General features: G+C 42.0%; 1 protein-coding gene across 1 annotated transcript in view; it reads right to left on the minus strand.

Annotated features, from left to right (window-relative positions):
- The window catches only part of TUSC3 (tumor suppressor candidate 3), an 82,580-nt gene extending 70,562 nt beyond the window's left edge, over nucleotides 1-12,018 (minus strand). The window contains exons 1-2 of the mRNA XM_044455202.1: nucleotides 11,956-12,018; nucleotides 7,584-7,753 (exon numbers count right to left, since the gene is read on the minus strand). Of these exons, the coding sequence (XP_044311137.1) occupies nucleotides 7,584-7,753; nucleotides 11,956-12,018 (233 nt within the window). The remainder of the gene's footprint in view (nucleotides 1-7,583; nucleotides 7,754-11,955) is intronic.
- Nucleotides 12,019-13,731: the final 1,713 nt, after the last annotated feature.

Here is a 13,731-nt window from a genome sequence, read left to right on the forward strand (position 1 = left end):
TCAGCCAAACTACATCTCTAGGTTTAGACCAGAATGCATTTATGCTGCTACCTGAACCCGAAAGAAGAAAATCTAAAGACTTGATAAACAAACGACGTAACTGCCTATTTTCTTAACATTTGAAACCGTAAGTGCTTACTTGCTTTTCTCCAGAAGCCTGACCTTTCCCTCTTTTAACAGCAAATGCAGCAGACCACAACACCTTACAGGGGATTCTGTACACTCAGCCAAGAGTATTTCATTCTCCCGTCGTCTCCTTGCTGAAATTCTTGGCTTCTTGTCCTTTTACTTTTCCGAACTAGTTCCGCTGCAAAGTGAACACACAGCTGTTCTGCTTTGACCAACACCTGGCACTGGAAGGGGGGTGGCGAACTCCCCGCCACCCTAGAAAACCAGGGTTTGGATATCAGAATCAACTTCAGTTAAACGAGGAGGTTTCAAGTATACATGCGTGACAGTACCAGCGTGAAGAACAAAACAGTTGGCAAGACTACTTCATCCCTCGCTTCGGAATGGTGATTAAGAATGTACAGCAGGCTGTCAGCAAGCACGGCAGGTATCAAGCTAGACAAGCTGTTTTTCATCTTTCACTGGGCCTGGGCTTTGTGAAGAGGCTATTCAGTAAAGTGGAGCTCATCCAGTTATCAGCATTGACTCCAGCTCCTCATACTTGCACAGCATGCAAGGGTACTAATTTTAGGAAGGTGAAAATGAAAAGGTTACATAACTGGAGAGCAGGAAGCAGGAGGGGGGAATGTAGACAGAGAGGGCTCTGATGGTTAAAAAACACAAGCAGACAAAGCTAGGGTGGATTCCTACTTCCACTGCTTGCTATTCCTGCATGATGTCCGAAGCATGTGGTCCTGGGTACGCCCCACAAATCTGGAGCTAAAGCATTTCCACACTGCCAAGAAGTAGGATTCCCTGATCCCGAAATGAAAGAACAGGAACTGTTCCTTAATGGATGATACACAGACTTTATTCCTTTCCCAGGGTTTTCCCTTACTTGCCCCACATTTCACAGCATTCATAGCAACCTGAAGAGTCAAACAATCTATTAGAGTATTATGGTGCAGTCTGTCAATGGTGTGATGAAAATTTCCAACCTTGACCTGCTAAGAATACTGAACACTGGCAGGTGGTAGATGGCCAGAGAAATGGAACTTTCTTCATCTTTCTAAGGTAGTATTTCATTGTACTACATCAATATTTAGACCAGGATGGTTTGATGCATGGTCCCATGAACCACATGCCTTGTTCTACAGCCCTCTTGCTGCTCAGAGCTTCCCTGTTCGCACCCACTCCAGATACCAGTGATGGCACGGGCAAGATTGCAGTGGCCTCTCCCAAGGCCATCAGCCTGCCCTGCTCTCTTCCTGAGGCTCAAGAAGAGAGCATGTTGGGCTGGTGGCCTTGTGAGAGTGTGTCCCAGCATGCCCTGTGCTGCTCAAGCTGATGAGCACAAAGGTGCTTAGGACCTCTTAGCAGGAGCTCAGAGGAGGCAGAGCATGAAGGTGTACAAGGAGCTGTCCATGTTGAAAAGCTGGCTCAGCTGCAATGCTTTATAGGGCCTGGCATGTCCTCCTTGCCTGAAGGACATCAAGTGGCTGAACTGAAGCAGGGATGTCTGTGGGATCCATTCAGGCTCAAACTGCATCCTAGAAGGCAGCCCATTCTGTGGCAGTGAAGGCAGCCTTCAAAGCCCAATCTCCCCCCAGCTATTTGGCACATCAACTCCCACTGGTTCCAGTTAGCATGTTCAGGGGCCAACATTATGGGAACGGTAGTTCTCAACATCTGGAGGGCATCAGTTTAGCAACAGCTTGACTCCTGAAGTCCAGAACACTGATGGCACAGAAAGGAAGGTGGCTACTGATGGTCCTGATGGCCCAGGCTCAAGGCCATGTTTAACAAAATATGCTACATCGGAAGCACCATCCCATTTTTCATGAATATATCACTCTTCCAGAACCAGCATGTCTGCATTCTCTTCATCTTAATCTTCTTCCACCTCACCTGTTCTTCTCTATGGGCTTCTCCTTGGGAGTCCAGTCCTGCGTGATGGACATGGCCGTGGCACTCATTTCAGCTTTGCAGAAGACGCGCCCCCCCACCAGCTGTCAGCTCCAGGACCTGCATCCAATTGGGGCTCTGCCTGCTATCCAAACCTCTGCCAGACAACAGCTGTCCTAGCTCTGCTTGGTAGCTCTGGACTCTCTCTCCGCCCCAACCACTACCACCACCAGAAAAAAAAAAGTCCACATTGACTTGGGAAACTTCTGAGAACCACTCTGGGAAGGAGAAAGGAATTATTCAGGATCTGAGTGCCTTTGTGCTCATCAGCAGGAGCTGTGGGGAGTTTGTCTACTCAGGTACAAGAGGCTCAGCGTGCCAATTATGAGAAGGAAGGAGGGGCTGGGGAGGGGGGGTCACACGGGAGGGTTTCCAGGATTGCAGGAGAAACAGGGAAGAAAGGGACGGGCCACCCCAGAGCTGCATTGTGCTTGGGCTGCAATCGGAGCTGCCTATGATCTTTGCAACGAAGCATCCTTTTTCATTCAATTAGGGCTGGCCAACTCTGAGAACTGGTATCAGTTTTCCCCCTTATTTAAACATATTGCTTATATTACATTTAAAGAAAAATACTGCAAGCACTTTAATTTACATATGGAAATATAATTCACTGTGCAGCTCCAGGTTCTGTGTCGAAGTCGTCATGCAGGCCTTGAGGTACAAAAAATTGGACCACCCTGATTTAGACTCTAAGCAGCTACATTTATAGTTAGCACAACCTGCACATGGGGATTAGTGCCTAACCTCACCCCATTAGCCAGGACTGCAAGCACATTACTACTAATAGTATCTATTACTTATGATAGGAAAGGGAGAGGAGATAGGATTCAGGTGAGTACCGTTTCCTTCTCCTATCCCATCAGCAGTTGGGAGATTGATAGCATTGCCCGGGGATACACAAACCCATCAGCAGACCTGTGCAGACACCTGGCCCTTACTGATTAGCATGTTGGTGGCTTTCTACTAATGCCTGCCTGCATAAGGAAGTGGGGGCATATTGCAGCTGCAATCCTAAAACATATTTATCTGAGACTAAGTCCCATAGAAATCAGTGGGGCTTACTTCCAAGTGGCTATGAACTGGACAGTACCAAGTCCCATTCTTCCCCAACCGACCTCCCTCAGGTTTGGTACCAAACCAAGCAAAAAGACAAATGGCCTCCAAAAACAATCCAAGGGGCCAGGCTTCTCAGTCTTACTTTCTAGTGGCTTATTTCTGTAGTCCTCCTGAAACAGTTAACACTATTTTTCCTTCAATCACACCCTTGGCATTTACGCCTTGCAAATTCTCATTTCCACAAAGCCCCAAATAAAGATTTTAGGATTAAAATCCTCATTGGGCAACTTTTAGCGAAAGAAGATTTACATTCAATGGGGACCTGTTCTCGCTTTGGTGTTAAGGAACGCATTTATAGGATTTGAGATTAAGGGAATCAGCAGAGATGTAATGCAGGCATCTGTCTGGATGATGGAAAGCAAGTTGATTGTTTGAGGTCTTGTATGCTTTGCATGAAGAAAGGGTACAAAAGGTAGCAATTGATTCCTAACATGGGAAAGTACTTTAACCGCAGGAGGGCACACCAATTTTTATCCTCTTTTATATTTCCACTCTACCAGCTATTTCTACAATATTTACCCAATATTTGATTTTCTCTAGATGAAAGCTGCACTGTAGTTATGAATTCTTAGAAATAATATTGCCACATAACCCTTCAACGCATTCCCGATGCTGTTAGAGAGTGACATGCTCACCTTTAGCATGAATTCAATGTATCCACTTCAGCTCTTATTTCATACTTTTAGTTTTGCAGGCTCCGCATTGCTCCCAGTGAGCTCCATGCTAGCCTTGTACCTTACTGTGTGCAATGAGGATGCAACAAGCCATGAATGGGATCATTCTAGATGTGTGAAGTTTGGTTTGTGTACACCAGAAGAAAGGCCGTCACTCACCATATGGCAATTCCCCTCCATATATGATCAGTTAACTCACATGATACGCTCACAAAACGCTGGGCTGGGTTTAGGGGATCATGAAAATACTTAACAGCACATCACTGGTGAGTTGTTCTTCACGTGAGACCTCTCTATGCTTTTCCAGAAGCAGAAAATGGACAGAGATATTGGAGGATGCAAACTATCTTCAGAAGTGATTGGAAAGCAACCATGATTTTTAGTCTTTTCCTGGCATACCCGGAAAAAAAAAGCAGTGGAATGTCCACTTTCCATGCTCCTTGTCCAGAGATAATTAAAAAGTGGCAAGATAGCTTGGTGAATTCAGATTTCCATCAAGGGTTAGAAGATGACTGGGGCAGTCCCCCACCCTTATCTTGGAGTGTGGGCAAATCCCCATACTTTGTACTATTTTCTCAGCCTTTCCAACACTCCACTGCAGGAGCAACTCCCCTGCCTCTCAAAGCTAGAGGAGGAAGACTGGAACTTGCCTTGTGGTTGCAATCGTCTTCAGGGCATCTGGAAAGCTTCCAAGCCCAGCATGTTGTCACACAGAAGGAAGACCTCAACCCTCATCTTGCAGCCAAACACAGAGAGAGATCAGTAAAGTGCAAACCTCAGAAGGCCCAAAGAAAAAGAGATTTACAGGGAAAGGCCACAGGGCCACACAAAAAGAATCAGAGGGTGAAAGAACAGGTGGAGAGGCATACTGGTAAGAACTGACCTAGAAAAGCCTGATCCTACATTAGACCCTATTACAGCTAGATGAGTAATATACTTCCAGAGATCTCACAGAGACATTTTCTAATTTCATCCAGTTTATTTGAACCAAATTCAATCCAGCTTTCACACAGTTGTAGTCAGAACTTGGACAGCAGCTTTTTGTGCGAACAGGTAGCTTTGCTACTATATTTGCTGAGCAAAATTGATGGTTTCACTTAGTTACCTTACAGAACAGGAGAAAGTAATTTCATGGAACTAATCATTAGCTTGTGGATGATCAAGTGAGATTTAATGATAAGGGACACATTTAACCAAGACTCTGAATTCCTTCACTGATGCAGATGCCTGCGGCATGGTGGGTGGAATCACTTCAGATGACCTAAAGATGACTTTTTGAGGAGCAAAAAGAAAGATACCATTATGCTGTGTGTTAAAGCCCCATGTTTGGGCCTACTTTTGCACCCTAAAAAAGGGTGCAAAAGTAGCACTCTGCAACCAGAAGTTCTGCAAATTAAGCATTTTTTCTAGTTTGCATCATTTGTTCTCCTTTGACTTGCTGGAGGGAAGGGCAAACATCTAATGTAAGTGATGAAGTCCTGCCTGTCCAACAATTGTACTCTCAATTGGTTTCCAGAGTCTGCAACATGCATTGCCCACATGCAAAATTTATCTTTGCAGTTCTAAGATATAAAAATTCTCTGCAGGGAATGGAATCCAGATGAGAATCTCAATACCTGGATTCTGGACTTGGTATGATCACAGAAGGATAGAAACAGAGAAGAGGAAAACAGTTAAGGGAAGACTTTAAAAATATGTCTCAAGATTTTTATAAAAGCAGGAACAAATGAACAATAACCTTTTAAGCATTAATGTATCCTTAATATTTGAAGCACATGAAAGCTGAAGGACAAACTATATAGGTGAAAAAAGCAACATCCTGCAGACAGCTCTGACAGATGCAACAAACTAAATAGTTTCAGAACAATACCATGCAGAAAGTAAAGATAACATGCCAGGTTTGTTTGTTTGATTGATTAATTGTTTTGTGAAAGTTTGATCATATCAAGAACAGTTTAGTTGAGAAATGCTGGTGTGTCATATTATTTAGGAAAAAACAAAAACTTGATAGCAGAGGGAACTGAATCCTAAATAGTAGAACATCTTCAGTCAGTGATGCATTAGGTTGTCCACAGCAAAGTCCACAATATATGCTGAATAGAGCAGAAGGAATTCATCTTCTCTATATACTTACAACTCCCAGTTTCTAATTGCTTGGTGATTTGAGTGACTTCAGTTTTCTGTTGTTATTTTCAGGTACAGCAGCATCAATTTCATTTAATTCATATTGTACCCTCCAGCAAAGCCAGATCTCAATTTCACAATTATTTTAAATGTTTTGAACTAGAAGCAATGAGTTAATTGTTTCTTATTTTAGATGTCCAGCTGCATTCTGCTGAGATGACTAAGCCTGCGGTCCTAATATTTACTTGGAAATGAATTTCATTGAAATTAATGGGACATGTTCAGGGTCTATGGCATATAGTAGGATGAACCTTAAGCCCCCTTTTCACTGCAGTAAATGGCATCCTCTTATTAAATGACAATATTTGTACAGAATTAAATCCCAGTAACAAAAGATTTACACACCAGCTGACATAAGGGAATGCATTACTGGCTATTTCATGTAATAATCGGAACAGCAACAATTTAAAGCTGTCCTGATTATTCCTGAACTTCAGCCTACTGAGGATAAAACACTTTCACAGTAACAAACAATAGGCCATATTCCATTTGCCAAGTCAATTCTGCCATGCCAAACTGTCGTTCAGAATAGGAGCTATAGCAGCCTGCCGAGAACTGAGCTGCTAAAACGGAATTGCAGGTGAATGCAACAGTAATTAGGTGAATACAGCAGTAATAAGGAGCCATATGAAGCATGCTTATAGCTTCATGGGAAAGCTCTACACAGCTGAGTGTCTGGCAGATCTCTGTATTATCATGTTGCACAGGTACGAGCCTTTTCAAGAGTTGCCGGACAGGTTGCAGGAACAGTGGATGGATGCTTGCATATTCCTATGGCATCCCCTTTGATAGAGGAGAGCCTTTAAAATTCGCTGATCTCATAAACATGCCATAGGAAATGCAAGGGGCTCTGGCTTCCAAGATGTATACACAGAATGTATGCCCCCCTGGCCTGAAAGACCATGGGACATATTCATTGTTCTGCAAGCTATGAAGCAGCTTGGGCTTTAGCTGCCGAGGTACCTTGTTTAGCTACCCAGGCATCTTGTTTGATTAACTGACACAGGTTATTCAGACTGAAATTTATACTGATTAGGAAATGATGAGATCTAGTCTGTAGTACTGCAAATTAAGTGAATATTTCTGACTTTTTAAAAAGCATTTCTGGAGCATTTTTTTCTCAGCAGTGACTGTGAGCAAACCATAGCAAGTCAGCTGAGGAAGGTTATGAAAAACCCTACCAGAGGATACAAGTTGTACCAAATATGACAGCAGAAACCAATCTGTGAAATACTGGAAGTCTTTACTTTCAGGTTTTTTTATATGACTTTTCCACTAAAAGTAACAAGCCATTCATAAATGGGTCTTTTAAAAGGCAATTAATAAATGAACATTTAACTTGTATACCACAGAAACAGGTTAGAGGGAAGTTATTATCCGCACCAGAAATCAGCTAGATGAGTCTTGGTGAGTCCTAGAAGGAACTCTTTCAGTGATTTTATTTTTATTTTTATATAAATAAATAAATAAATAAATAAATAAATAAATGGAGACAAAAGGGGAGAAGACAGTTCTACTTCCTAGGGTATAATTTACCTGCAAACAGAACACTGCCTCTGCGGCTGGAGAGCCGTAAACATCACAATCACGGAGTAGTTGCGAGGTGGGGCCTTCACAAATCTTCTGAATTTGTCTCCATTCATCCGGATGACTGAGCGTCTTGAACTCCATTCCATCAGTTGTTCCACCTTCTCGGCCAAAAGATTCTGGAATCAGGCAGAAGAAGAAAGGCTGGTGCTGCTGCTTCTTTTTTTAAAGGCATGTACTAAGATTTACTCCCAAGCCAGAAAGTAGCTTGCTAATGGATGATCGAACAGAAAGGCATTTTATTCTATTCACCTGCCTGGCTCAGGCAAACTTTACAAATGCAGGATGCTGGGACAACCTCCTTGTGGAAAGTCCTAGGCAAGGTTCAGCCAGAATGGAACGTGCTGGTAAGGGAAGACTTAGAGCTTGTCTGTGTGGATAACCTCCGTGGGCACACACGGCCTTCCATTCACATAATGCTGCATTAAAAAGATGCTGCCTGAATAGGTGTATATCTCATTTTGCCCCCGGCCCTCACACTGCCCATTATGCAACATGCAGATAAGCATATATAAGATAAAGAGCCTGTAAGACAAGTCAGTGCCAGAATCCCCACCTTTTCAGTAACGCATCATGCCACCAACTAATATTAATTGCCTGCTGATATATGGAGTCAATACATCTCTTGCTAAATACATAGTGAAGAAACTAGATGTAGGGAATCTGGGTCCTCAAACAGGGTGCTCTGATAGGAAAAATCAAGGCATTTTGTTCTCGGCATGGGTTGCAAAGATCAAGAGGTGCTAGTCTAATCCAGCTGCTCTGAAGTGCCACTCTTGCAGACAGACGGACAGACTGACAGAGGCATGACAGTTTATACCCCACCAGAAATTAAGGGAAACCAAGGAGCCAGCAGCATCCCATTGGACCTACAAAGCTGATTGCTCTGGTCTTGCTCCTCAATTTGTACAGCTCCTCCCCTGATGTGCTTTATCATCTGTCCAAGTACCAATGCCTGATTTGCCTGTTTAGCTTGCAGAACCCTTCAGTGGCCTCCAGGCCACCAGCCCAGGCAAAAGGCAAGCTTGGCAACTACAATGGTGGAGCGCAGCCACAAATCAATTCTGGTCATTGATCAAATTAAACACAAAGTTCTTCACTGAGAGTATCACACTACAGATATGCAAACATGAATAATGAGCCTTCAAAAATATTTTCCTGTAATCTAATAAAGCAATTAAAACGTCTTTGAGTCCACAAATTTCAGTCTACTCTACAGGGACTAAAGAACTTTTTATATCAGCTCCCAAGAAAAACTAAAAACTATCCCAAACAAAATCTTTATTACTTTCTCTCGGAACTAGAATTTTAGCTGGAACGTTCCATGTGAAAGGTGAGCTGTTCTTAGCAGACCAAAGTAGGCAAGCTCCCTTTCTGTCAACAGATTATACTTTTCCACCCAGGGCATAAACACTGGCCAACCACCCTCCAGATGTTTGTGCCAGAACTCCGTCATCCCTCCCCATAATTAATCCTTGCTAGTGATGGTGAGAGTTACGGGACACAATATATGGAGAGCCTTAAAACTCCCCACCACCTTTAAGGAACTCTATCACTATAATGAAAGCAAACTTATGTACATGTGAACATGCCGCCACTGAATAAACGGGCAAGCATAATTTAAAATTGCTGGAATGCCATTCTTATCTAAATAAATAAATAAAGTTAAGTAAAGCATAGACAAGGAAACCTATCAAAAGAGTGCTCAACAGGAATAAAGGAAACTTCTCTATGTGTACATGACTTACATGCAATAAAGGCAGTAGGAGAACAGGAAAACCCATTTGGAAGAACGGGTTCTGAATAGTGTCACTCTAAGGGTGATGCTACGCATTTGCTTTGCAATTAGCTATTGGAACTTTTAAGATTTCAAACACATGGCTTCCTCAGAATGTGCCAGGGATACACTGGGTTTACTGCAGTTCTGAATCAGGCAAAAATAATTACACCGTTACTAGTACAAGGTTACCAGCACATTAAGAATTGTCATCAAGATATTAATTTGTCTGAAGCATATAAACATATGGCTCTGAAGATCAGTACAAGTATGGAACCAAAGCATTTAAGTATACAATAAAGTTATCATTGAAGTAGTCTCTTCAGTCAGGAGGCTGCTTACTACAACTTTACAAAAATTGTCATCTATAGAGTGACTGAGCTACTACTTTGGATATAGAAAGTTCTACATTGATAGTGGGAAATAAGTGACTGCAACAACAGATTTGGCACTCAAACCTTGTGCAGAGCTACCTACAGTGTTCAAATTACAAACTTGCAATAGTGGCATAATCTCTCCTTGAAACTCCATGTTGGTACAGTGGCAATCACAACCCATTTAACACAATCCTATTCAAGTTTAGAAAGAACTCCTAGCATTCTCTGGGCAACGCTGTTGGGTGGAGTGTGCTGGGAAATGTACAGCTTTTTGTTTTGTCTAAACATGCATAGGACTGTACCCTTAATTTATTCAGTGGCATCACAAAGTATCAGAATCAGTCCATTTAAAAAACTTAAGCAGGAGATTGGAAGACATTATCAGCAGGGTTATTCATTGATTAAGATGGTTAATACGAGGGTGAAAGCCTTTTCAGTGATGGCCCCACCTCTGGTGCCAGTTTCCATTAGGTATTTATCTAAGTTCTTTTTTGAAGGTCTTCAGGAAACTTTTAATAAACCACTTTTGGTTACCTTCTGGCTTACCTGATCATGGTGTCTAGGGCTGTTGGTTTTAACAGTTAATTGTTTATTAATTTTAATTGAAGATGAATTTATTTAATAGGTATTGCTTATTTTGAATGGAACTCTTTTTACCACATTGAGAGAGTTCTACCCTTAAAAGCTGCCTAAAAATAATTTTAAACAACACAATTTAAAAGTTATGCATGGCTAGAGATTAAGCTAACAGTGCCGGATAAGCAAGGAGCCAAGAATCATAAGATGTAGAATAAGCCATAACTCTGGACCAAAGAATATGTCTGCAAACCCAAAGGTAGAACCAAAGAACAGTCAAGGATACAGGAATACACCAAAGAGCAAAAGACCATACTTCCCAAGTAAGGCACAGCTGGAAAAGGAAGACCTCTATATCCCTTCTTGTCCACTAAGAAAACTACAATAGCTAGCGAAGATGGTCAGTCACAGCCCAGTGGAAGCCCTTTGCTAGGAAGACAGTCTCCTGAAATCAGTGGTTTCCTACACATAGCAGCTGAACCCTTCCACAGCCACTCAATCACTGCTGAGATATGACTTTGATCTTGAATATGAACTCAGTCTGATTCCAGTGATAATGCTACATACCTACAAATATGGGCTAGCTCTAACAACCACAAAGCCAAGTGGACGTCAGACCTGGGTTTCTTCAACAGCAACCTTCCATGCCTTTAAGAAAAATTTATTTTGGAACTAATGTTGAGCGTTAGAAGTAATGCTTCACTTGACATGTCAGGTCTCCTAGCCAAAGGAAAGAAAAACCACCTGGAGAACTTCCCCCCAGGGTAATTCAGGTAGGTTTGGATCCTACCTACTACCTGCAGGGAAATTCCATATATCCCCTTAATGTAACCTCAAACAAAATTAAAATAAAGTAATTCATCATGCAACAGTCTGTAACAAAAGAAAAATCAGAGGATTTGGTAGCGGAACTTAAAAGAAAATTAAAAGGAAGATTAAAAGAAAAACAGCTAACTTTTAGAATAAAAATATTTTTCCCAGGGAAGGTAGCAAGTCTGCATTTCGTATTTTCTACAAAAAACATTCCAAGGAAATATGTTGAAAATCGACATGACAGAAGTCACATATTAGTAACAAATCAGTGAGGCCTAAACTAGATAGTTTATTTTAAGATACTGCTCAGAATTCCAGACACTCATTCCTTCTAATCAGGGCACCTCCCTCTTTCCCAAACCCCAATTTCATGTGTCTTCTGCAGCAGTCACTTGACTTTCTCGAGCTACTGCGTGTGTTCCAGGGGCTGATCTTGAAGTTGGCTGCCACCTCAGGTTTCTTTCATTTCATTTACTTTACTGTACTTCTGTAAACCTTGGGGAAACACTTCCACCTAGGTTCCCTGCAGCTTTGCTTTGGATGCAGTCCTGGTAGGACACTCCCCCTGAGCGCCCTATTAGAAGCCGTGCTTAGTAAAAAAGCATTAATAAAACCCACTTAGAGACCTTTATAGCACATGAAATGGGGTTCCTCACATTTGAAGAGCTTTATGTTAGTGATTTTTATCAACAGCAACTCCGCAAATTGCTTCAAGCAAGGAACTAACCACAACCTACTCAAGCAAGGTCAGAATGTTCTTTTTTTATTGGCCACCAACCTTAGCAACCGGCTTCATGAACAAGTCGAACTCATTAATCCAAGATTTTGCTGCATGACCCATTAAGAGTTTTACTATGCAAGTGTGTTAGCCAATACTAAGAAAGAAAGTAAATTGAGAGTACAGGCTGTTCAGTCCAGGATAACATTAATGCAGCAAGGGCAAGATGCTGTGCTCACTGCCCAGAGAAGAAAGGGCAAGATGATACATCTCAGCCGCAGTGAAGATGAGCAGTTGCTCCCAAGTTAATGTCAACAGAGTACATTGCTGACTCAAAGACAAGTAAACTCAACTGCCTCAAAACATATGGAGGCACAAAAGAAATGCAGCACAGCACTTCACTGTCTGGAAATACAGGGGGCCATTACACAAAAGTAAGTCATTGCATCAAGGCTTCTGTAAGAGCTTTGATACAATTGGGAGGGGGTGCCAGATGCCAGCGACAATGGCCACAGTGCTTACCCAGGGTTTTCGTACATTCCTTGAGAGCCCCTTTGTAACATCTAGCCCAGCATCCTGAAGGAGAAGGAACGCTGGGCCACTTAGAGCTTTCCTCCGATCTTGTCACAGCATATATTATTTCAGTGATGGATGGGACACAGATTTGAATCAGGGATGCTCCGTTGAGTGAGCTCTTGGGAATGAATGGCTATAGATAGAATGGAGGCAGTCACAGGCCCCTGACTCCATTCTTCTTGTGCCCCAGCTCTCCTCTGGCAGCTGCCCCATCCTGTTTCCCACATGAGGGGAGTTGAGCTAGGGAGGATACAAGTCACAGCTGGAGGAAAGCTGGAATTTTCAACCATCTAGCACTCCACCTCCATCCCACTCCAAGAATTTCCAAGACTGCAGCAAGATTGCAAGGAACACTAATACTTTTGGAAAGATAGTCCAAAGCGGCTCAACCATCTTTAAAAGAAATTTTCAGTTTGCATTGTCTACATGGCTATTAGAGTAAGATGTTTGAAACCCTTCCTTTATTTATATTAATTTGAAAGAAAGTTACAGTACTACATTTATCAATCATCCATTCCTTAGTAGAAAAAGCAATATTCATGTCCTCTTGCCTCCATCCCCTTATGTAATCATACTTACCTACAAAAAACTTAATGGACAAGAACATGTTATGTGTGTTGAGAAAGATGGAAACATAACAATCATTTCCCATATAAGCAACAAAGTTCAATTAAAGTAGAACTTCATTAATTGAGAGTATAGTAGCAGAGCATCCAGTTCATATGAGACACCATGTCTTCTCAGCGTGTAAGCCATAAAAGGGGGCATTAATGCAGAAACATCTAGATACGTTGCATAAGAAAACAAGCTCTGTTTGGCCAGTGATACTGCATAGCCAAGCCTTGCAAGATAACGTGTGAGTACATGAAAGCAAAGCAGGACAAAGTGATAGGGAGAAGAACAAAGTGTTCAGAAGGGCAAATATTAGCAAAATTAGAAAAAACAACACTAGAATATTTGCTCAGTTTTCTAATATGCTATCACAAGAGGGTTACACAAAAAGATATGTAAAGAAGCAGCATGTTTAGTTTGCAAATTCCTGGAGAGAGGTACATACCAAAAAAGAAAAAAAAGAAAAAAAAGATAGCGTAAGGAATGGATACAGTTAACTGAATCTGAGCATAAAGATATCATGATTCCCCATAACCACTGCTAATGTAAAATGCATTAGAAGCACTTAACTGCCACAGCTCTAAGCCACTGGCTCAGTGTGACATTAATGCAGTTTGACAAGAGTTACTGTTTTCAGCAGGAATCAAT

This window comes from Varanus komodoensis, unplaced genomic scaffold (assembly GCF_004798865.1).
Source record: "Varanus komodoensis strain SLA01 unplaced genomic scaffold, ASM479886v1 scaffold8, whole genome shotgun sequence".
Classification (NCBI taxonomy): Eukaryota; Metazoa; Chordata; class Lepidosauria; order Squamata; family Varanidae; genus Varanus; species Varanus komodoensis.